Source organism: Acinonyx jubatus, chromosome B1 (genome assembly GCF_027475565.1).
Source record: "Acinonyx jubatus isolate Ajub_Pintada_27869175 chromosome B1, VMU_Ajub_asm_v1.0, whole genome shotgun sequence".
Taxonomy (NCBI): Eukaryota; Metazoa; Chordata; class Mammalia; order Carnivora; family Felidae; genus Acinonyx; species Acinonyx jubatus.
Genome location: NC_069382.1, coordinates 129,222,336 through 129,246,193, shown reverse-complemented (window position 1 = coordinate 129,246,193; position 23,858 = coordinate 129,222,336). Strand labels below are relative to the sequence as shown.

Here is a 23,858-nt window from a genome sequence, read left to right as displayed (position 1 = left end):
TGTTTTTGTTGTTGTTTCAAAACCTTATCTCTCTTGCAGAAAAACAGATTTTCTTTTATTCTCTAAGTTTGTTTTCTGTTATTTGCTGTTTATTTCATTTAATAAATTTTATCAAATAGCATGGCAACTGTTACATAAGATTTAATCATCAAACATCTCTATGGTTTGGCTACAACCCATCTTTCAGAATTTATCTTTTATTGCTTCCCTTTATAAACCTTCTGTCCATGCTAGTTTGGCCTATAAATTGTACAGAACATACAATGCTCATTTTCTCCTTCAAGTCTTTGTTTATGCCACTGCAACTGAAATCCTTCCTTTGTCCAGTTTTCCAATTCTTCTTTTTAAAAATTTAAGTTCTCTTTCTTCCACAAAGTCAGCTCTAATCAATTTCATAGCACATATGGTCTATTTTACTTATTTAAAACATAATTTCATAGGATTTTATAAGATAGCTCTGTATTGCAGGGGCATATTCTCAGAATCCCTTGTCAGGAGGGTTCTGGTTAATTTCTTCCAGTGGGGAATTCTCCTGAGATCTAGAAGGCAGAGGAAAGGACGACCTACTTTGGGTATAATAACTGGCTCACAGAATTCCATGAAAGCAAGGAAATTAGAATCACTTACACTGTCACATTTTTGAGGGAATTTACTGTCGATCCCTTCAAACCACATCTAACAAACCAAGCAACCATCACCACTGCCATGAAAAACCATTAGCCCAGACTTAAAAAAAAGCCTCTGCTGTTCAAGAGTTAAAACAATCCCTGAGTCACCAAACTTCTTCCAACAGGCAGCAAGCTGTAGTTTAATAAAGACACACTCACTATAAGAGCAATAATGACCAAGAGGGGATTCTAAAAGGTAAAGGCAGCAGCCAGAGAGAAAACAGACAATGGAATCCTTGCAGAAAACAGAATCTAGGCCTAATCAAATCACCTCCACTTCTTCCTGTGCACCTGTCTGTAAGTGTGTGCATTCGCGTGTGAATGGGATTGTTTAGTCCCATTTGCATATGGGTGTGTGTGTGTGTGTGCAGGGAGGGACACCCTGTCTTATTACTGCATAGATTCTCCAATCAAGAGGAAGCATGTCAAGCCCCGACAGAGTACTAACACATCACCAAGAAATTCTGGAGCTTGGGCTGATTGTAATGACTGGTTGGTTTTTTGGATTTTCATTGTCGCAGAAGGATTGAGTGTGTTTTCTGCACAGTAAGAGAAATGGAAAAATATATTTGGCAAACAGAAGGGTAGGCTGGGGCAACAAGTTTTCCCCAACTCCTACTTCACTTTCCTTTTCCTAGGCACACCAGAAAATTACATTTCCCAGATTCCCATGGATGTTACTGAGTTCTGAAATGTGAGTAGAAGGGACAGGTGTTGTTTCTGTGCTGAGGCAGTTAAGTGCCTGTGAACTTTGCACGTACTCCTTTGTTCAGTGCTGATATTAGAAGCAAACACTTTTTAGATGACATAGTTGAAGGATGGAAGCAGCCTGTGATCTGAATCACTACTTTGAGGCTCACTGCTTATGAATCTCTCCCTCCTTCCATCAGAAAATGACTAGAGTGGGAAATAAACTTTTTAAAACAAATACAATTGTATTATAGGGATTTTTGTTATAGCAGTTAGCATTAATAACTTTGATTAGACTTTGGTCATATTTGTAGAACAGGGCAAACCAGGGAAAATGGGAACAAAAAGGCCAGTGAGATCTTTAGGATTAGTGAAAAATCAAAGAAACCAGGCTAAGATTTGATAGTTTGCAAAATAGGATGGTGAATCCAAAGGTTGACCTGAGATCCAAAAATCAGTCTAGCACATGTAATGTTTTGTATGCATGTCTGGTCTCCAACCTAGTTCCTTGAGGAAGAAGACAATGGCTTTTCAAATTTACATCCCTAACACCTGGCACAGGATATATTGATGAAATATCCAACACTTCAAGGTGTTTATCAAAGCAGGGCAGATTTGTAAGAGGAGTTGTTTCAGGCTTGGGAAGGTCAGGGATCAGGTGTGGAAACCCAGTCTTAGCAAACTGGGTACTCAGGACTATGAGACCAGACTGGCTATGTACTGGATTCCATGAGAGTGCCTAGTCTAGAGAAACTCTCATAAGGTTCTTCTATTCCTTGGCCTATGGTTACAATTGCTTACAGCAACTGGAAAGAAAGACAGGGGTTAAGTGAGCCAAATTACTAGATTGAGAGATAAGGTAGGTACATCCAGATACATCAAAATTTGAATTTTTATTTAAGGTAAATACTCAACCCTGCATTATATTTTTACTTGATAGTTTGTGTATATTATAAAACACAAGAAATTTGTGCATAAAACACAAGAAAATACTATCCAAATAATTGAATCTACCGGTCATTAATTCTAAAGAGATTCCAAGAATTCTTCAAATGGTTCAGTGGTAACTTAGGAAACCAAATAAAGAATATGCTTATAATAAATAACAGATTTAATCATAGATATAACTCTAATGATAAATTAACAAAATGATTCATAAAAATCTTATGCTACTGGGTTGCCTGGCTGGCTCAGTTGGTAGAGCATACAACTCTTGATCACCCGGTTTCGAGCTGTAGCCCCATGTTGGGTGTAGAGATTACCAAAAAATAAATAAATAAATAAATAAATAAATAAATAAATAAATAAATAAATAAATATCTCATGCTACTAAGCACTGAAGAGATAGCTTTGCAAAGTGATTTCCTAAGATAATGAAAGAGGCAAAAAAGAAACAGAAAATGTTATCATCCAGCACCCATAGAGGAGATGGCAAGATATAAAGCATTTTCTATCTAGTAAAATAAACATATATTCATATATAAAAACATATGGGGGCAGAAAAAGCAGATGGAAAATTATTTTAAGAAAAGTTCAAGAGAGATAAATCAGGAAAAAAATACAGTTAAAAGCCAAAAGTCTTAAATTCCAGATATAATTATGTGTTTAACGGTTATTGAACCCCTTCCAAATGAAAAATGTACTAAATTTGACTAAATTCTCACAAAAGCAAATTTCCCATAACCACACACACACACACACACACACACACACACTCACTGCTTTCATACAGAATAAGATAAAAAAATTGATTAATTCATTTGTTCATTCTCAAGTATTTATCAATGGATCACTATGTGTCTGACATTGGGAAAATATTACCAAAAATCAAACCAAAACAAAACACACAAAAAATAAGGAAGGAATGAAATGACATGATCCCAGAAAGAGTTCTCTAATATAATAATGGACACTCAAGACATCAAAAAAAAGCTTTTAGTAAACAGAGCAAATACACTCAAAAGAATTGATCATCAAGCTTCAGTATCAAACCATACAGAAAGCATATTTATAATACATGCCTATTGGGGGAAAAGCTGTCCATACAAATAATACAAAATCTACCATACAAATAATAGATACAAAGAAGAAAGGGAGGAATAATGAGATCAATGAAATGGAAAATGAAGATACAACAGAGAATCAACAAAACTAAAATCTGGTTCTTTGCAAAGACTAATAAAGTCTCTGGCAAGCCTAATCAAAAGCAAACAAGAAAAAAGTTCCCAAAAGATAATATTAGAAATGAAAAAAAAGTTTAAAAATTTAATAAAGATTTAAAAAGAAGAGAAAACACTGAAATATTTGATACTGATAAATTTAGTTAAAATAGTTTATATTCTAGAAAATGTAACATCAAAACTAATTCAGAAAAGATAGAGGGGCACCTGGCTGAGTTGGTTAATCGCCCAATTTTAGCTCAGGTCATGGTCTCAGGGCTAGTGAGTTGGAGCCACATATGGGGCTCTCTGCTGTCAGTGTAGAGCTGGCTTTGCATCCTCTGTCTCCCTCTCTCTGCCCCTCCCCCACTAGCGTGTGCATGCTCTCTTTCTCTCAAAAATAAGCATAAAAAATAAGAAAAGAGAAAACATGAATAGGACTATAAGCATTAAAGATATTGAATCAGTAGTTAAAAATCAACTCACCAAAACAAATTTTAAAAACAAACAAAATAAAAAACAAATAAACCAATAAATAAACCTCACCGGGCCCAGACAGTTTTATATATACAAGATAGAAGGAATTTGATCATCGTGATCTTAAACTATCTCGGAGATTAGAAAAGACTCTCCTTATCTCATTTTGTTAGGACAGTATAACTTTTACACCAAAAGCAGGTAAAGTGAAACATTTAATTTTTTTTTTTTTTTAGTGTTTATTTATTCTTGAGAGAAAGAGAGAGCACAAGCGGGGCAAGGGGCAGAGAGAGAGGGAGACACAGAATCCAAAGCAGGCTCCAGGCTCTCAGCTGTCAGCACAGAGCCTGACCCAGGGCTTGAACTCATAAACCATGAGATCATGATCTGAGCCGAAGTCGGATGCTTAACTGACTGAACCACCCAGGCACCTCATGTAAAACATTTATAAACATAGATGCAAAAATACTAAACAAAATATCAGCTATTCAAAACTTGCAAGGTATTTAAAATATGTATCAAGATCAGCTTCAGAACTACTATGCTCCAGTGATGCATTAGTTTAAGCTTAGATAAATTATCAGTATAACTTCCCACAAGAAAAGAGTGATAAAAACCATGTAATTATCTTCACAGACACAAAAGGAAACATTTGCTAAAATTTACCTTTCACACAAGATAAATATTCGAAACAAATCATAAATACAAGGGAACCTCCTTAAGGTTATAGGGTTATACCTACAGCAAATAGGTATACCTATTTGTAAGGTTATGCCTACAGCAAATATTGTAAACCTAATAAGTGTATGTGTGAAGAAAAACATATATGGAAACATACTAACACTAAGTACTATCATATGGAACAAAAGCAATGAAATAATGAGTTCATTTTGAAGTCTTTACTGAAGGAAAGCTATGTGTCTGGCATTGTGAAAAAATTACAAAAAAAAAAAAAAAAGTAAGAAAACGAAATACGCCGTGAAGATACCAAAAAGTCAAATGTAGAAACTGTCCATAAAATCAGGAAGGAACTCAAAAAGGTACGCTATCACCATTTCTATTTAGCCTTTACAGTATATAAAAAAAAGATTAAATGATGAAAGGCATGAAAAAAAGTCAACAGAACTCATCATTTTCAGATGATATGACTGTCTACAAAGGAAATCAAACAGAAGTGATCAACAAAATATTAGAACTAATGAGAATTTGGCAAGGCCTCTAGATGTAAAAGTCAACAATAAAAATTAGTTTTAACACTAATTATCAGCAACAAAGTTGGAAGACATCATGCATCATGAATATTTCATTTATAATATCTACAAAATGTGGGCTACCTAGGACAGTTAAGAAGAAAATTATATTTCTTAAATCAAAAGACATTAAAGAGGTCATGAGCAAATAGAGAGTTCTATGATGGTCATGAATGGAATACCACTTTTCATGAAATGAATCTATCAATTCAATTTAAATTCTAACTAAAGTTTCTCATGAAATTTGACAATATTCAATTGCAAAAGCAATGGACCAAGAATGGCCAAAATAATTTTCAAGAAGGGAAGAAAAACTGAAGAAACTGGTTTTACCAGATATCACTAATTAGGACATTGCAATAATAACATGAGATAAACAAATAGATAAAGCAACCAATAACAAAGCCCAAAACATACAAAACATGTGACATATAATAGAAAGGACATTTCAAACAGTGGGGAAAAGATGAACTATTGAACAGACATGCTACATTGATTGATTTTTATATATAAAATTAGATTCCTACTTTATGCTTACAAAGAAGTCAACTTCAGATGGATTAAGACTAACATATATGCAAAGCAAAATTTAAAATTTTTTGAAAACTATAAAGTTGGTTTTCTTAATGACCTCAAGGTATGTGAGGATTTCTCAAACAAGATATAAAGAACACAAAAACTAAAAACTAATAAATTTGACTACATTGAAATAAAAAGCTCTTATACATTAAAAGGCACTACATTCAATATAAAAAGAAAACTAAAAAATTGGGAAAAGTATTTGAGACATATATAACTGAACTAACAAATTCATAGAGATTATTAAGAAAAAAGCAAACAGGGGCACCTGGGTGGCTCAGTTGGTTAAGTATCTGACTTTCACTCAGGTAATGATCTCACGGTTTGTAGGTTTGAGCCCTGCGTGGTGCTCTGTGCTGACAGCTCAGAGCCTGGAGCCTGCTTCAGATTCTGTGTCTCCCCCATCTCTCTGCACCTCTCCCGCTCACACTCTGTTATTCTCTCTCTCAAAAATAAATAAGCATTAAAAAAAAAATAAAGCAAACAACCCAATAATAAAATTGGCAATGACAGGAAAAAGTAGTACTCAGATTAATTATCAGAGATATGTCCAAGCTTAATAAGCACATGAAAAGCTGCCCATATAAATTAATCAGGATAGACTACATTATAGTGAAGGTACAAATTAACCCAGAAGTCTCAGTGGCATAACAAAACAGGTTTACTTCTCAGTAATGACACAAATTCAGTGTGGTTTCACAGGGGGCCTCTGCTCCAAAAAAAGCCACTAAGGGACCCATGCTCCACTGTCTAGTTGCTACACTGTAAGAAAGGGCTAGAGAGTCATGCACAATTTTTCAATTCTCTGCCCTTAAAGCCACACTTGTCACTTCTGCTCACAGCCTACTGGCCAGAAGCAGCTGGCTGGCCCCAGCTAACTGCAACCGGGCTGGGAAACATCGGGGAAACGCATGGGTATTCAGTGAATAATAAATGTCTCTGCAACAACTAGAAATTAGAAAAATCCAAATTAAGGCAATAGCAAGACGCATCTCACACTCATTAGACTGGGGAAACAACAACTCTGATATTACCAAGGACTGGTGAGGATGTAAAAAATGGAAACAATCATCTGCAGCTGTTGAGGATATAAATTGGTACAACATCTTAAGAAAATATTTGTAAATTTGGGACAAATTATAGATGTACATACTTATGACTCTACTTCCCACATGTGCACAAAAGATGTTGTGAAAATAATTTACTCAAAAATGTTTTAATAGCAAAATAGTGGAAATAATCTAAATACTGGAGATAACCTAAATATTGGAAAAAACCCAGAATGATACCTAAATAAACTGTCATATATTCTTACCCAAAGTGAGTACTGATAGAGCATACTGAACAGAAAAAAAAAAAGAACTGTATTAAGTAGTTAATATAGTATCTGGCACTTGATCAACGTTAGCTCTAATTACCACCACCACCACCACTACTTTTATTAAAAGCAGCAGCATGCAAACTAGCCTTAACATGGAAATGCATAGTATAAATAATATCAACTGGAAAAAGTAGAATGCTAATTAGAATGTACACATTAATTAAAGCAATATAAAATGTATGCATGTCCATTAATATTTCTAAGATACTCTAGAAGCTTGGTAAAATTTAATGCTTATTAAATTACTCTATTAATTTGCTTACTGAAAATTAAATTATACTGCCACTAAATTTATCAAAACCCTCCATTTTTAAAATTTCTAGTTTACTAATAGGCATAGGAATTTTTAAAAACATTTAAGAAAACAGGGTTGTGACAACTATTGTCATCATTGAAGAAAATCTCCTTCATAAATAATTCATGGTCCTTGAAACAATTAACATTTGAAAGAAAAATAATTTAACAGTTGCTTCTATTACAAAAATAGAAGCAGTGTATTTGATAACTGCATTATCTTTATTACACATTTTATAGTTAATATGACTTTGTATACTAAAGGAAACCTCTATAAAAGCATTAAGAGAATCCAATAACTAACTAAAACTATTATGTGCTTATAATTTAAATTTCATCAGCACAGTTTTATCTGGTGATAAAAGGAAGGAAATACATTATCTTTTATTTTATACCTTTATCCTAGCATTGAGTGGATCTGGTATTCATTCTTATACCATGACCTGACCTTGAATTTTTTGCTGAAGCCAAGAACACAGCAATGATAGTGGGAAGTCCAGAGCATAACCCAAAGGAAAGGAGAAGAAAAATAATTTTCTACACTCAATTCACTGGATGGTATTAAGGGTTTATACTGTGGTCAATGAATATAAGTGTGAGGCTTATTTGGAGACCGTGTACCTGTGTTTGGTAGAAAAAGACCATCTTCTCTAATCCTATTAGGTAACAAGGAGTTTTCTCTATGTTCAATACCTCTTTATAGATCTATTTGATATTCTCTTCTTTATCATCTATTCTGATTATTTGTTTACATATGTACTCTACACAGTATTAGGCATGAAATGGTTATATGAATATGTCCTTGAGTTACCAGGGCTGGTGACTGTTGCTCATTCAGGAAGTGTCATGGCACTGTGTAATGGAGATACTTTTTTTTCAGCTTGGACTCAAATCAAGAAGTGGCTTTCCTACCTAAGGAAGAGAAATATAATCCTTCCTATTGCCTAGGAACAGAGACAGCAACTGTCAGAGGGAACACAGATGGGGACAGATGGCTTAGACTAGAGAGCCATCTCCAGAGTCGATGGACATATGCCATTTCTGGATTACCATGTTATATCTCTAGCCATATAGGGAGCAGAAATACTTAGCTGTCCAAGGCAAATACAGCTGTAACTGGAGATATCTGAGAAATACAGCTATGGAGGCCAAATGGAGTAACATTAATACCAAGGATACACATCATTCTCTTAGCTCACTATGTCACTCTAGAAAGGACACACCAACCATATTTTGAAGGTGTTCTCAGCTTTAGCTTTCAAATATCAACTGGAGGAAAAAAGATCTTAAGATAAAATCCTGGTGAAAGAGTTAGCTTCTTGTAATCTCTTATAGCTCACATGCTCTGCCTCATTTCTGGGATTTGAAATTACAAGGATTTTAATCACCCATAAACTAAGCAGAGCTTAGTTTGCTCATGTAAACGTAAACTTGCTCATGAAAGGCCACAGAGAAGCTTAAGTTAAAAACCAAGGTTTAACTAATGAAGTAATTTCTCTATTGAATTAGTTTATTCATGAACTGTACAGCAAGACTGGTAGGAGATAATAAATGTCCATTAATTACCGATTTTGTATACAGCTGAAACATTCCAAATAGGATTACTTTCATAAGAATGATACAATCCCTTCAACTTTTATGACAAGTTTTGAGATGATCTTTAAGCAAAATTTAAAAGAATTCTTATCTCTGATTTTTAGCTGCAAGTTACCGTAAAAATAATGGTGGCTTTATTTTTAAAGGCGATGAGGTGATTCATTTAGGGTCTTTTCACATAAAGGTAGTTATACCAATATAGGAGTTAATAAGCAAATGGTACCTAATGATTTTCCTCAAATCATGCATTTTTTCAAGGCATTTGTTTATGAGTTTATTTTTTACACTGAATTTTTATTAATTCACAATAAATAAAATTTCTGATACATTGGAATTAATTATACATAAGTTTGTAGACACAGATATTTCAGTGAAAAAAAAAGAACCCAAAAATAGTTGGTAGCTGAAAAGGAAAGCATGCTGGATAGTTTCGATAATTTTCCAGAAAAAAATCAAGGCGGAATAGGTTTTATTAAAAAAAAAAGGTGTTTTTATTTCTTTTAAAAATAAACCACAGACTTACTGTAATTAAGACACTAAGCAATGACTCAATACTTAATTTGCCTTTAAAAATAAAGCCACCATTATTTTTACGGTAACTTGCAGTTAAAAATCAGAGATAAGAATTCTTTTAAATTTTGCTTACAGTGAACTCAAAGTTTGGTGAACATTTTTTTTTTCTCAGAACTAGGAAAAATAGTAGCTCTATAAATCTCCTGGTGGCCAGTTATGAATATTCTATATACCTAATAGGAGAAGTTCTACTTAAAAGATTAAAGATTAGGAAAGATACTCTAAAATTAATGCAATCACTTTTCTGGTTGGACAAATAATCAAATAACTTTCCATGACATATTTTGGGTTAAAGGGGTTTTTCTTTTCACTGGCAAAACATGTGAATTTTGGACTTTTCTTACAATAAGGAAAACAAAATTTTACACATTAGACTATTCTGTCATAGGTATGACAGTTCTTACTTCTTCCTGGTTAAAATTTACTTAATTGATCGTGTGTTGTTTTTATAATTACGAAAAGTCAATAAAGTGACTTCCATTTAAAAAAAAAGAGAAATTACAGCTAAACATTTCACTTTACCCCTCAAACAACCAAGGAAAGATTACTACATTTGACTATTTCCTATGATTTAGGCTTAAAACAATCCTGATTTAATATAAGTAAAACCATATACTAAAATATATCACTCTTAAATAATAGGAGTATCTTAAAAATTGGGGGATGAATATCACCTTGGATTAAAGCACTAAATGAAAAGTGCTTTTTACGCAACCAGGACCAAAAATACAAATAAAGAAAAAGGCTGAAGGAAATGCAAGACACAGAGCATGGAATCATGAGGACATGAATAACCCTGCTAAATGTTTCACATGGTAGCCCAAAGGAGCAGACACAACTTACCCTGGTTTTTAGAGATGGTTTTTGCATGTCTAAGTCTTTTGTCAGAAGGGTGGGTAAGGGGTTCTTACAACTGGCCTCCTATAAAAAAGTATAAAAGAAGTATTAGGAACCAAAGAACATTACCCTAACTGGAAATTACAAGGTTGTAAAAAGCAATTTTGATGGGAGACAAGGCATTTTTGGCTTGAGCTGCTTATAGCAGAAGCCACAGAGACTGTCTTGAGGAACCAAAACATTTCCTTTCTTATTGTTCATCTACAACAGTGAAGCAAGTAAGATAAGATGGTGATGGAGTAGGTATGGGACACACAGAACACATATTCAGAGATGACCGTTAAAAAAGTCTCATCTATGCTATCATGTAATTTACACATCCACAGTCAGCTCCTCTCTTCTTTGGAGAAACAGGGGGTTAATTCTCCAAGATATCAACCACCAAACTTAGGGTTGCCAACTGTCCCTACAACATTTTACAAATGCGTTCTTATTCTGTAAATAAGAATCTTAAATGAATTCCTTCAATTAGTTTAGCAAACCACTACTGAACAGGGATAGTTTCACACCAACATCCTGAGGAAAAATATCTGAGTATTTGTTTCCAAAATTACTAAGCTTCTAAGTCCTCGGTTCACACCAAAATAGTACTTGCAAAACTAGCAGAAATTACAAGGAGGCAGCTCACATAGAATTGGATTTACTATTTATTTCTATGTGACAAACAACAACAGTAATAATCTCATTAAAAAATAAAAAAGGGCCTCACTTCTCAGTAGCCACTAATTTGGATACATTTTTCATAAATGATTTCATTTCCAAATTAAGGTAGAAAAAATATATAAGGTCATAGACAACAATAAAACTAAGGAGAAAATAAGTTCAATTTCTTTCACTTGCACTATAACATCAACCTCTGTATCCCATTCCTTCCCTCATCATGCTCACCATCCACCACTCCATTATTTAAATTATAGGTTCTTCTCTCCAGTTTACTTAAGGATCAGTTAATTATAGCCTTTTAAACAATGTTTTAGTCTACATACTTTATAATACTACTAAAATTTGCTGGAATTTTATTCATTTCTAAAGGGAACAGTACATTATTAAGATAAAATGTCTCTAATGAAAATACTACTACTACTTACTACTAATGAATACTTATTGAATCTTAGGATTTGGAAGGCACTGTGCTAATGTCTTTGCATTAATGCCATTTTTGCCCCCAGTAGCCCTATTAGGATTATGTACTATTATCATTACTCCCCCTTTAAGGGTAACGTAAAATCTTACAGAAGTACTTGCCCAATGTCACATGGGACTCAAAGATGGCTCTATAACTTTATGAACTCTTTATTACCTCCAATATCCAATATACTTGACATCTTAAACCACTAGGTTGTACAACCATAACATTGTAAAGCCAACGAGTTTTTAAAAATTAGCTATCTGCCTGCTCATCTTATTTTACAGATGGGGGATTTGAGGACATCTGAGGTGATGTGCCCAAGATCACACAGAGAGTGGCAGAGCTGAGACCCATGCCTGGACCAGAGTTGTATGTGGCACCTGTTCCAGCTTTGTGCTAGGGAGCAATATTACCAGACTCAGAGGAGATCAAGAGCCTCCTCTAAGCTGGGGGTAGCTGTGGTCCTGCCAACACTCTCAGCTGCCTGTGGCCTCACGTACAGCCCGATGGAAGGGCCCAAGGATACGTTTCTGAACTCTCCAAACAAGCACGCATTCTAGTCCTACCCTTTCCCACAAGTCACAACACCTGCTGGCAGTAAGCTGCTTACTGGAAATAGTGAATGAACCCATTCCCACTTCTGACTCACTGTGAGAGGGATAGACTATATCCAGCATGACATTTAGGAGATCCAAGTGATTAACTGCATAGTCTATTGCGTAATTTGACTACACTTGGATAATATAATTATGCTTAATCTTTATACCCCTTTTAAAACTACTTGTATATAAATGCTAGAATGTCATGCAAGAAAAAAAGGCTGACTCTTAAGGGAAGCTAATAGGAATAGCTGACCTTTGTTTATGACTGTCTGAATGTTTACAAATGCCTACAATTCTTTCTTCCTTATGCACAGGCTAAAAGTGATAGTGTTTCTTTATTCCTCTTATCTCCCCCACCCTGTCCCTGTGAATTAATGAGTACAAGGCTGATGGTCAGCTTTTCCCTATAAACTCTGAAAATATTTTCTGTAAACTTTTACCTGAAAATGCCGCTTAATGAATTATGTTTATTTTTTTGTTTTAGGACTTTAAATTCAAACAACAGAGACAAAGTAAAATTTAGTACTCAGAGAACTGAACTGGCAGTCAAGAGATCTGGTTTCTCATCCTGGTTTCCTAACCAACCGGCTATAGGAACTCAGGCAAGCATTTTAACCTTTTGGACATCCCTTGGTTCGAAGATTTATAAAACAATTGGATTAGGTGAATTCTGAGAAACTTTTCTAGTTTATCAAGATTCTATGATTCTTTCAAGAAGAAGCAATATTTATTGACAAAAAGGTAACCCACCACCTGTCTGGAGTTGCATTCCCAATGTCCCATGAGATTGCTGCTGAAGCGCTGGTCCCCCCCCCCCCCCCATGTAGGGGGCAGTGAGCCAGGGGGCTGCAGAGCCACAGAGGGAACACCTCCCACAGGGCTAATGTTGGATTTCTGGAGAAAAATTAATGAATTCCACTAGTAGCTTAAATAAGTAACTGGAAAGAACTCCATGTATTCTTTTTTTGTTTGTTTTTCCTGTGTATTCTTTTAAGACAGATATATTATGGAGTGAAGTGAGAAATATTTTTAAGATAAAACTTTTTTACAGTTATGCCTTTAAAAAAGCCATTTACACTGGCAGGCATATACCTAAGAGAATTAAAAACAAATGTCCACACAAAAACTTGTAGACCAACACTCATAGCCAGAATTATTTATAAAAACCAAAAAGTGGAAACAACCCAAATCACATGATAAATGGATAAAGAAAATATGGTATATCCACACAATGGAATATCATTCAGCTATAAAGAGGACTGAAGTATGGATACTGGCTAGACACAGATTAACCTTGAAAACATCATGCTAAGAAGCCAAGCATAAAAGGACACATATTGTGTGATTACATATATTTTAAACATCTGGAATAGGCAAATAGTGACAGAGTGTAGATTATGGTTGCTGGGGGCTAGAAGGAGGGAAGTGATTCCTAATGGGACCAGTCTATATGAGTTTCTTTTTAGGGTGTTAAAAATGTTCTAGGGGTGCCTGAGTGGCTCAGTCAGTTGAGTGTCCAACTTCGGCTCAGGTCATGATCTCACGGTTCATGAGTTCGAGCCCCACGTCGGGCTCTGTGCTGACAGCTTGGAGCCTGGAGCCTGCTTTGGATTCTGTGTCTCCCTCTCTCTCCCTGCCCCTCCCCTGCTCACGCTCTCTCTCAAAAATAAATAAATATTAAAAAAATGTTCTAGAATTAGGTAATGGTTGCCCAACACTGTGAACATCCTAAAAACCAATAAATTGTATATTTTAATTTACATCCAAGTTAGTTAGCATATAGTGCAACAATGATTTCAGGAGTAGATTCCTTAATGCCCCTTACCCATTTAGCCCATCTCCCCCCTCCCACAAGCCCTCCAGCAACCCTCTGTTTGTTCTCCATATTTAAGAGTCTCTTATGTTTTGCTCCCCTCCCTGTTATTATTTTTGCTTCCCTTCCCCTATGTTCATGTTTTGTATCTTAAAGTCTTATGATATTTGTCTTTCTCTGACTAATTTCGCTTAGCATAATACCCTCTACTTCCATCCATGTAGTTGCAAATGGCAAGATTTCATTCTTTTTGATGGCCAAGAAATACTCCATTTTATATATATACCACATCTTCTTTATCCATTCATCCATCGATGGACATTTGGGCTCTTTCCATACTTGGGTTATTGTCAATAGTGCTGCTATAAACATTGGGGTGCATGTGTCCCTTGGAAACAGCACACCTGTATCCATTGGATAAACACCTAGTAGTGCAATTGCTTGGTGGTAGGGTAGTTCTATTTTTAATTTTTTGAGGAACCTCCAGTTTTCCAGAGTGGCTGCACCAGTTTGCATTCCCACCGGCAGTGCCAAAGAGATCCTCTTTCTCTGCATCCTCGCCAACATCTGTTGTTACCTGAGTTGTTAATGTAACAAATTGTATATTTTAAATGGGTCAGTCTTACAGCATGATTAATACCTAAATTTTTTGAAAAGTCATTTAAAGCAAGTCCCCACACACCCAGGGCGAAGGGAAGAGACCTTGGGTTTGTTTGAACTCCTCCCTTAGAACTTCTTGAAAAGGTTTGAAGGGGGAATGATTTGTGTTTTTAAGTATTAAAGTATATGTGGGCATAAAAATTCACTCTAAAAATTTTAACTGAACCATATCATGTGTGGCATTCTAATGCTAGTCACCAGAGAAGGAGAAGGTAATGATAAACAAATTAGACATGATTACAGGGTATATTTATATTTAAACATTTCATCTGCTGAAATGAGACTTAACTGATTGCTCACTCTAATGACATTTGTGCAATAACCAACTGCTTAAACCAGCTGTGTCACTTTGGTATCCTGAAAACACCATTTAAAAATATAATAGTGATGGAAAAATACTTCATCACAGTTTTGTTGGCCTTACTATTGGACATTAAAAAAAAACAGAAAAAGCACTCACTGTTCCCTCAGCCTAGCACACTACTCACACAGTAATTCACAGGTTTGTTTCCTCATTTCATTCAGATCTTTGTTCAATTTCAGTAGAGAGGATTCCCTTGCTGGGACACCTTATCTAAATTGACACTGCTCTCCCCTCCCACTTAATGCTCCCTCTCTCCCCACTCTCTTTCATCTACTTTATTGATTGATTCATTAATTTTTAAGAGAGAGAACGCAAAATTGTGAACAAGGGAGGGGCAGAGGGAGAAAGAACGCCCCATCTCACGACTCCAAGATCAGGATCTGAGCTGAAATCAAGAGCTGGACATTGAACTGACTGAGCCACCCAGGCGGCCCCTCTCTACTCTCTTCATAGCCATTAGCAAAATCTGAATTTAATACTTTAAAACTGGTGGTTGCCAGAGGAGAGGGGGTATGTGGTTGGGCAAAATAGGGGAAGAGGCATGGCAGCTACAGGCTTCCAGTTATGGAAAGAGTAAATCTTGGGAATAAAAGGCTCAGCATAAGGAATATAGTCAATGATACTGTCCTAGTGTTGTATCGGGACACATGGTAGTTAAACTTGTAGTAAGCATAGCATAGTGCATAAACTTGTTGAATCTCTATGCCGTACACCTGAAACTAATGTAATGTTGTGTGTCAACTAAGAAAATTTAAAAAAAAATACAAGTTCTAATTCTTTGTCCATCTCACCCTATTCTGTGAAAGGGCTGGCTAGTCTTGCTAGTGAATAGATCCACAGGGCCCAGAATAGAAGCTCAATTGTTGAAGTGAATGGGTAAACCAGATGAATGAGTAATACCCCTTTTCTAACCTTTCACAATCCCCTGGGCATTCTTCCTGTTTTCAATTCCCTCCATCAGCTTACATTTCAGGACTCTTCATTCCTTTGCTAATACACTTAGTTTTCTCCATCCTGTTTTCAATCGCTGCATTCATCTGGAAAAAGCACAACCTTGGATGAATCCAGCTCTATGCCTTCTCTGTGCTGGAAATTGAGCAAATGAAAGTGGTTGGGGAAAAAGTATAGAATTGGTTGATGCTTTCATGTTAATTTTATTGCCATAAATGTTGAGTGATCTCTAATGCACAGCAATTCTGCTATAATTCTTTAGCAACTTGATTTCCCATCCTGCAACATGACATTGCATATCTTCTCTTTTCTCAAACTCCTTTCATTTCATTCTTGCTTCATGGCTCATTGGAAAAACAGAAGCATTGGGGCAGATGCTACTTGCTGCCCCACCATCAAATTTACAAACCTGTCTGCAAACATTCCATCCTTTCTGTCTTCCCTCCAGTTACAATGAAAGATAAGATGCTGATCCTATCAGCGATTCCCTCCACCCACCCTGGGATCTTGTCTCCTCTTATTTTCTAAAGGATTTCACTCCATCAATTATCCCCTCATTCCCTCTACTAGGTCATTCCCATTAATCACAAGCATGTTCTGGAATTTTATCTTTTTGGTTTTTAAAACACTTCCTTAATCTCATTTCTCCCACTGTTATGGTCCATTTTTTGGCTTTCTTTTATAGCAAATTCCTTCGAAACAGCGGGTCTTCATTCCTATCTCTACTTCTTCATTTTCAAAGCCCCCAAAACTGTTTTGTTGTTTTTTGTCATCACAAGGGGTGAAATAGTCACAGCTTAGTCTCCATCTTACTGGGGTTTTTAGCAACATCTGATTCAGGAAACTCCTTATTCTTGAACTACTCTTCTCCATTAGCTGCCAGGACATCACCAGTAGGAAAAAGAATAAATTCCTCCCACTGACCAACTCCACATAGTCTCCTTCTTTTCCTGCTGCTTCTCCTCTAAACAATTAAGTTACATATTTATTGCTTATTGCTTTATTTTCTGGATCATTAACTATGTAGAAGTCCTATGGAAGCGAATAATTGATTTCCTTTACTCACTACTGTAACTACAATGCCATAGAAAGGTGCCTAGAATAGTAGGAGCTCAACAAATACATGTTGGATATGGGGCAGCTGGGTGGCTCAGTGTTCAAATCTCAATCTCAGCTCAGGTCTTAATCTCAGGGTCATGAGTTCAAGCCTCACACTGGGCTCCCTGCTGGGCATGAAACCTACTTAAAAAAAATGCGTGTTGAATAAATGAATGAAGTTGGGGTGACTCAAGAGTTGATTAAAAAAATCTTCCTTTCCTAAATGATACAATGATCTCAACCACTTTTATGGCTTTTATTATTTTTTAATGTTTATTTTCGAGAGTGAGAGAGAGAGGGAGGGAGGGAGGGAGAGAGAGGGAGCGTGAGTCAGGGAGGGGCAGAGAAAGACCAAGACACAGAATCTTAAGCAGGCTTCAGGCTCCAAGCTGTCAGCACAGAGCTCAACGCAGGCCGGAACCCTCCAGCCATGAGATCATGACCTGAGTCGAAGTTGGACACTTAACCAACTGAGTCACGCAGGCGCCCCTTTCATGGCTTTTAAATCAACCAATACACTAAGGACTCCCAAATTCCATTTGTCTTTGATGTTTCTTCTAAGTTAACATTACTTTTAATTAACTGCTCCCTTGGCAACTCTACATGGCTGCTAATAAGCTTCTAAACTTAGTACATCCAAACCTGAGTGTATACTTTATCAGCAAAAAAGCATCTGTCAGTCCTTGAGTCTTCCCCAGATTAGCAGATGGCACCCACTTGCTCAAACAAATGTCTTAATCTACCTTATTTCTTCCCTTTCCTATATCTACCACATCAAACTCACCATCAAGTGCAGTCAGTGCTACCTCCAAAATAAACTGGGATTCGTTCCCTTCTATGTACACAGCTACCCCCAAGTCATAACCATCATTGTTCACCTAAATTATTTCAGTCATCCTGCCTTCTACAAGGTTTGTATTTGTAAATGGGATGATGGCACTCCTCTGTCAAGGTCTCATCATTATTCCTGGACTTTCTTTGCCATAACCTACACAGGCCTGCATGATCCAACTTTTCCCTATTTCTCTAACCTCATCTCCTATCATCTGCCCTCTCCCTGACTATGCTTCAGCCACCTTGGCCTTCTCTTCTCTTCTTCATATACTCCAGATCCCTTCCTACCTTCAAGCCTCTGTACCAGCCCCTGTCAACCACCAATCTACTCTCAGCTTCCAGGAGTTCAACTTTTTAAGATTTCCACATATATATGAGGTCATACAGTATCTACCTTTTTATGACTAGCTTATTTCATGTAGCATAATGTGCTCTGGGTTCATCCATGTTACCACAAATGTGAGGATTTCATTCTTTTTTAATGACTGAAGAATGTTCCATTGTAGATACATGCAACATATTTATCCATTCATCTATCAATGGACTTTTAAATTATTTCCACACCTTGGCTATTGTAAATAACACTACAATGAACATTGGAGTGCAGATATCCCTTTGAGACACTAATTTCATTTCCCTGGATATGTACCCAGAAGTGGGATTGCTGGGTCATATGGTAGTTCTATTTTTATTTTTTGAAGAACCTGCACATTGTTTTCCAAAATGGCTAAACGAATTTACATTTCCATCAATGTAGTACAAGGGTTCCCTTTTTTTTCACATTCTCACCTATACTTTTTATCTTATCTTTTTGGTAATAGCCATTCTAACAGATGTGAAATAATATCTTGCCATGGTTTTGCATTTCCTCGATGATTACTGATGTTGAGCAGCTTTTCATGTATCTATTAGCTATTTGTAGGTTTTCTTTGGAAAAATGTCTATTTGGGTCCTTTGCCTTTTTTTTTTTTTTTTTTTTGCTATTGAGTTCCATGAGTTTTGTTTTTGTATTAACCTCTTATTGAGTATATGGTTTGCAAATATTCCCTCCCACTTTGTAGGCTGCCTGTTCATTTTGTTGATGGTTACCTTTGTTGTGCAGAATACTACAAAGCTTGTGTTTTAGTTTGATGTAGTCTCACTCATTTTTGCTTTTGTTATCTGTGCTTTTGGTGTCAGATTAAAAAAAAATCATTGCCAAGTCCAATGTCAAGAAGATTTTCCCTTATGTCTTCTTCAACAAGTTTTATAGTTTCAGGTCTTATGTTTAAGCCCTTAATCCATTTTGAGTTATTTTTTTTTATGCACGATGTAAGATAAAGGTCCAATTTCATTCTTAGGCATGTAGATATCCAGTTTTCCTAGCATCATTTATTGAGGAGACTATCCTTTCTCCATCAGGTGTTCTTGGTACCGTTGGGGAAGATCAGTTGACTGTAGAGGCATGGATTTCTGTTTAGACTCTGGATTTTGTTCCATGGTCTATATGTTTACTCTTATGTCAGTATCATACAGTTTGATTACTACAGTGTGATGTTACTAGCTTTGCTCTTCTCATTCAAGATTGCTTTGGTCATTTGGGGATTTTCATGGTTCTGTATAAAATTTAGGACTGTATTTTTTTTCCTTCTATTTCTATAAATATCATTAGGATTTTGACAGGGACTGTAATGAATCTGTGGATCACTTTGGGCAGTACAGACATTTTAACAATATTAATTTTTCTAATCCATGAACGTGGAATGTGTTTGCATTTATTTATGTTGTCTTTATTTAAAAAAATTTTTTTTCATGTTTATTTATTTATTTTTGAGAGAGAGAGAGAGAGAGAGAGAGAGACAGAGACAGAGCGTGAGCAGGGGAGGGGCAGAGAGAGAGGGAGACACAGATCCGAAGCAGGTTCCAGGCTCTGAGCTGTCCGCACAGGGCCTGACACGGGGTTTGAACTCGTGAACAGCGAGATCATGACCTGAGCCGAAGTTGGATGCTTAACTGACAGAGCCACCCAGGCGCCCCAATTTATGTTGTCTTTAATTTACTTCATCATTGTTTCACAATTCTTAGTGTATGAGCCTTTCACCCCTTTGGTTAAATTTATTCCTCAGTATTTTATTGTTTTTGTTGCTAACGTGAATGGGATGTTTTCCTGATTTCCTTTTCAGATACCTTGTTGTTTGTGTACAGAAACATGACTTTTTTATGTTGATTTTGTTTCTTGCAACTTTCCTGAATTCATTTATTAGTTCTAACAGGTTTTGAGGGGCATGGTTTTTCAGGCTTTCTATATGTAAGACCATGCCATATGCAAACAGAGACCATTTCACTTCTTTTCAGATTTGATTCAATTTATCTATCTATCTATCTATCTATCTATCTGGTTTAATTGTTCTGGCTAGGACTTCTGGTACTATGTTGAATTGAAGTGGGAAGAATGTCCATTCTTGCACCTGATTTTGGAGAGAAATCTTTAAGTATTTCCCCATTATGACACTACCTATGGGTTTGTCAGATATGGCCTTCATTATGTTGAAATAAGTTTCCTCTATACCTATTTTTAAAAGGGATTTCATTATGAGTGTTTTAAGTGTTTATTTCTGTTTTAAGTTTCTTAAGTGTTTAATCACATGTTTTTTCTTTGTTAATGTGATACATCGCATTGATTTGTTTACATTGAAATATTCCCGTGTTCCAGGAATAAATCTCACTTGTTCATGTTGAATGATCCTTTGATGTGCTGTTGAATTTGGTTTGCTAGTATTCTGCTGAGGACTTTTGCAACTATGTTCCTCATTGATACTGAGCTGTAGTTTTCTTTTCTTGCAGTGATGTTGTCTGGTGTAGTAGCAGGGTAATGCTGGCCTCATCACATGAGTTTGAAAGCATACCCTCTTCTGCTTATTGAAGAGTTTAAGAAGGATTAGTTTTTGTTTTGTTTTGTTTTTTTCTGCATCTACTTTGACAATGAAGACTATTCTCAGCAATCAAACTACCAACATTTCAGAAAGTGCTGACATCAGTCTGAAGTGTTACCTGAAGCATTGTTTTTGTGAAGATCCCCAGAGAACCATGCAAGTGGACTTCAACCACATCAGTGTAGGACTCAGTCTTTTTGAAAAGAAAAAGGGGTTCCAGTTTGACAAATGGTGGGAAAATAGAAAGGAACTAGCCACTATTTGTACTACCTGTAGCAATGTACAGAACATGATCAGGGTGGTACACTGGACTTCAATTCTAATATGAGGTCTGTGTATGCTCACTTTCCCATCAATGTCATTATTCAGGACAATGGTTCTCTTGCTGAATTCCAAAGTTTTATGGTCAAAAAATACATTCACAGGGCTTGGATGAGGCCTGCCATGGCTTGTTTAGTATCTGAAGCCCAGAATGATGAGTTAATTCCTAAAGGAAACAACACTGAACTTGTATCAAATTTTTTCAGTAAGCCACAACAGCTAAAAACAAGGATATCATAAAATTTTTGGATGGGATCTGTTTCTGAAAAAGGAACAGTTCAGCAAGCTGACCAGATCTAAGCTGTCCAGCTATAGAAACAGCACGATGTCAGATGATACCTCTGACTTATTTGTGATGTTTTAAAGATGCAATAAAAGTTGTGTATTTTTAAAAAAAAGAAGGCAGATTAGTATTAATTCTTCTTTGAAAGAAATCTGGTATTGAGGTTTTCGTTGTTGTTGGAAGTTATTTGATTACTGATCCAATCTCCATTTTTGTTTGTTCAGGTTTTCTATTTCTTAATTCAGTTTTGATAGGTTTCATGTTCCTAGGAATTTATTCATTTCTTCTAGGGTATCCAATTTGTTCGCATATAGTTGGTCATAGTAGTCCCTTAGATCCTTTTCATTTTTGAGGTAGCTATTGTAATGTCTCCTCTTTCCTTCTAATTTTGAGTCTTCTTTCTTCTTTCTTAGTAAGTCTAGTTAAGGGCTTATTAATTTTTTAAATCTCTTCACACAAAACTCAGTTTTTTAAAAAAAATATTTTAACGTTCATTTATTTTTGAGAGACAGAGATATAGCACGTGTTGGGGAGGGGCAGAGAGAGAAAGGGAGACACAAATCCAAAGCAGGCTCCAGGCTCTGAGCTGTCAGCACAGAGCCTGATGTGGGGCTTGAACCCACGACTGCAAGATCATGACCTGAGCCAAAGTTGGACGCTTAACCGACTGAGCCACCCAGGTGTCCCACAAAACTTAGTTTTATTGATTTTTCTATCATTTTCTGTTATTTCTGCTCTAATCTTTATTATTTCTTTTCTTCTGCTAATTTTGGGTTTACTGTGTTCTTTTCCCAGTTCCTTGAGTTATAAAGTTAGGATGTTTGAGAAATTTGTTTTTTATGTCAGCATTTATCACAATAAACTTCCCTCCTAGCATCTTAAATGTTCCTCCTTCCTTTTTGTAGCATCATATAAGTTTTGGTGTGTTGTGTTTTTGTTTTAATTTGTCTTAAGATGCTTTTTAAATTCCCTTCTGATATCCTTTGTGATCCAGTGTTGTTTAATTGTGTACTGTTTTGTTTTCAACTATTTGTGAATACTCCAATTTTCCTACTGTTATTGATTTCTAATTTCATCCAACTGAAGTTGAAAAAGATACCCAGGATAATTTCAATCTTCTTAAATTTGTTAACTTTTGTATTGTCATCTAAGATGTGATCTACCCAGGAGAATGTTCTGTGTGCACTTGAGAAGAATGTATATTCTTCTGTTGTTGGGTAGAAACTCCTGAACATGTCTGTAAGGTCTATTTGGTCTATAGCATTCTTCAAGTCAACTGTTCATTAATTCTTGTCTAGTATTCTGTTATTGAACGTGGGGTTGAAGTCTTCCCAGTATTATTGTACTGCTGTCAATTTCTCTCCAGATCTGTAAGTATTTGCTTGATGTATTTAGGTCCTCAAATGTTGGGTACACTTATATTTATAATTGTTAAATCTTCCCACCGAACTGACCATTTTATCATTATGATATGACCTTCTTTGCCATAGAGATTTTTTGACTTAAAGTTTATTTTTTTCCTGATATAAATACAGCCACCTGGTTTCTTTTGGATACCATTTTCAGGGAATACTTTTTTTCCAGTCTTACATTTTCAACCTCTGTGTGCACTTAAATCTAAAGTGAGACTTGGGGCACCTGGGTGGCTCAGTTGGTTGAGCATCTGACTCCTGACTTCAGCTCAGGTCATGATCTCTCACCATTCATGAGTTCAATCCCAGCATTGGGCTCTGTGCTGACAGTGCAGAGCCTGCTTGGGATTCTCTCTCTCCTTTCTCTCCCCCTCCTTCACTCGTTCACATGCATGCTCGCTCTCTAAAAATAAATAAACTTAAAAAAAAAAATAAAGTGAGACTCTTGAAAAAAGTGAGATTCTATGAAAAGCATATTGCTGGATATTGGTTTATTTTTTTTCAAGTTTTTATTTGAATTCCAGTTAGTTAACATATAGTGCAATATTAGTTTCAGGTATAGAATTTAGTGATTCATCACTTACATACAATATCCAGTGCTCATCACAACAAGTGCCCTCCTTAATACCCATCATCCATTTAGCCCATCCCCTCACCCACCTCCCCTTCAGCAACCCTGTTTGTTCTCTATAGTTAAGAGTCTGTTTATGATCTGCCTCTCCTTTTTCCCTCACTATGTTCATGTTTTGTTGCATAAATTCCACACGAGTGAAATTGTATGGTATTTGTCGTTTACTGACTTATTTCACCTAGCATAATACTCTCTAGTTCCATCCATGTCATTGCAAATGACAAGATTTCATTCTTTTTTATGGCTGAATAATATTCCATTGCATATATATACACCACATCTTC

General features: G+C 36.0%; 1 protein-coding gene across 9 annotated transcripts in view; it reads right to left on the bottom strand.

The window, feature by feature from the left end:
* FAM13A (family with sequence similarity 13 member A) overlaps window positions 1-23,858 on the bottom strand; it is a 366,689-nt gene that overhangs the window by 183,338 nt on the left and 159,493 nt on the right. For 7 of the 9 annotated variants that reach the window (XM_053217137.1, XM_053217136.1, XM_053217135.1 and 4 more), the window contains one exon: window positions 10,511-10,588. The exons of 1 other annotated variant lie outside the window; for it this stretch is intronic. In XM_053217137.1, the coding sequence (XP_053073112.1) occupies window positions 10,511-10,588 (78 nt within the window). Of the gene's footprint in view, window positions 1-10,510; window positions 10,589-16,044; window positions 16,062-23,858 lie in introns of those variants that run through there. One more of the 9 variants, XM_053217138.1, reaches the window with a different exon arrangement.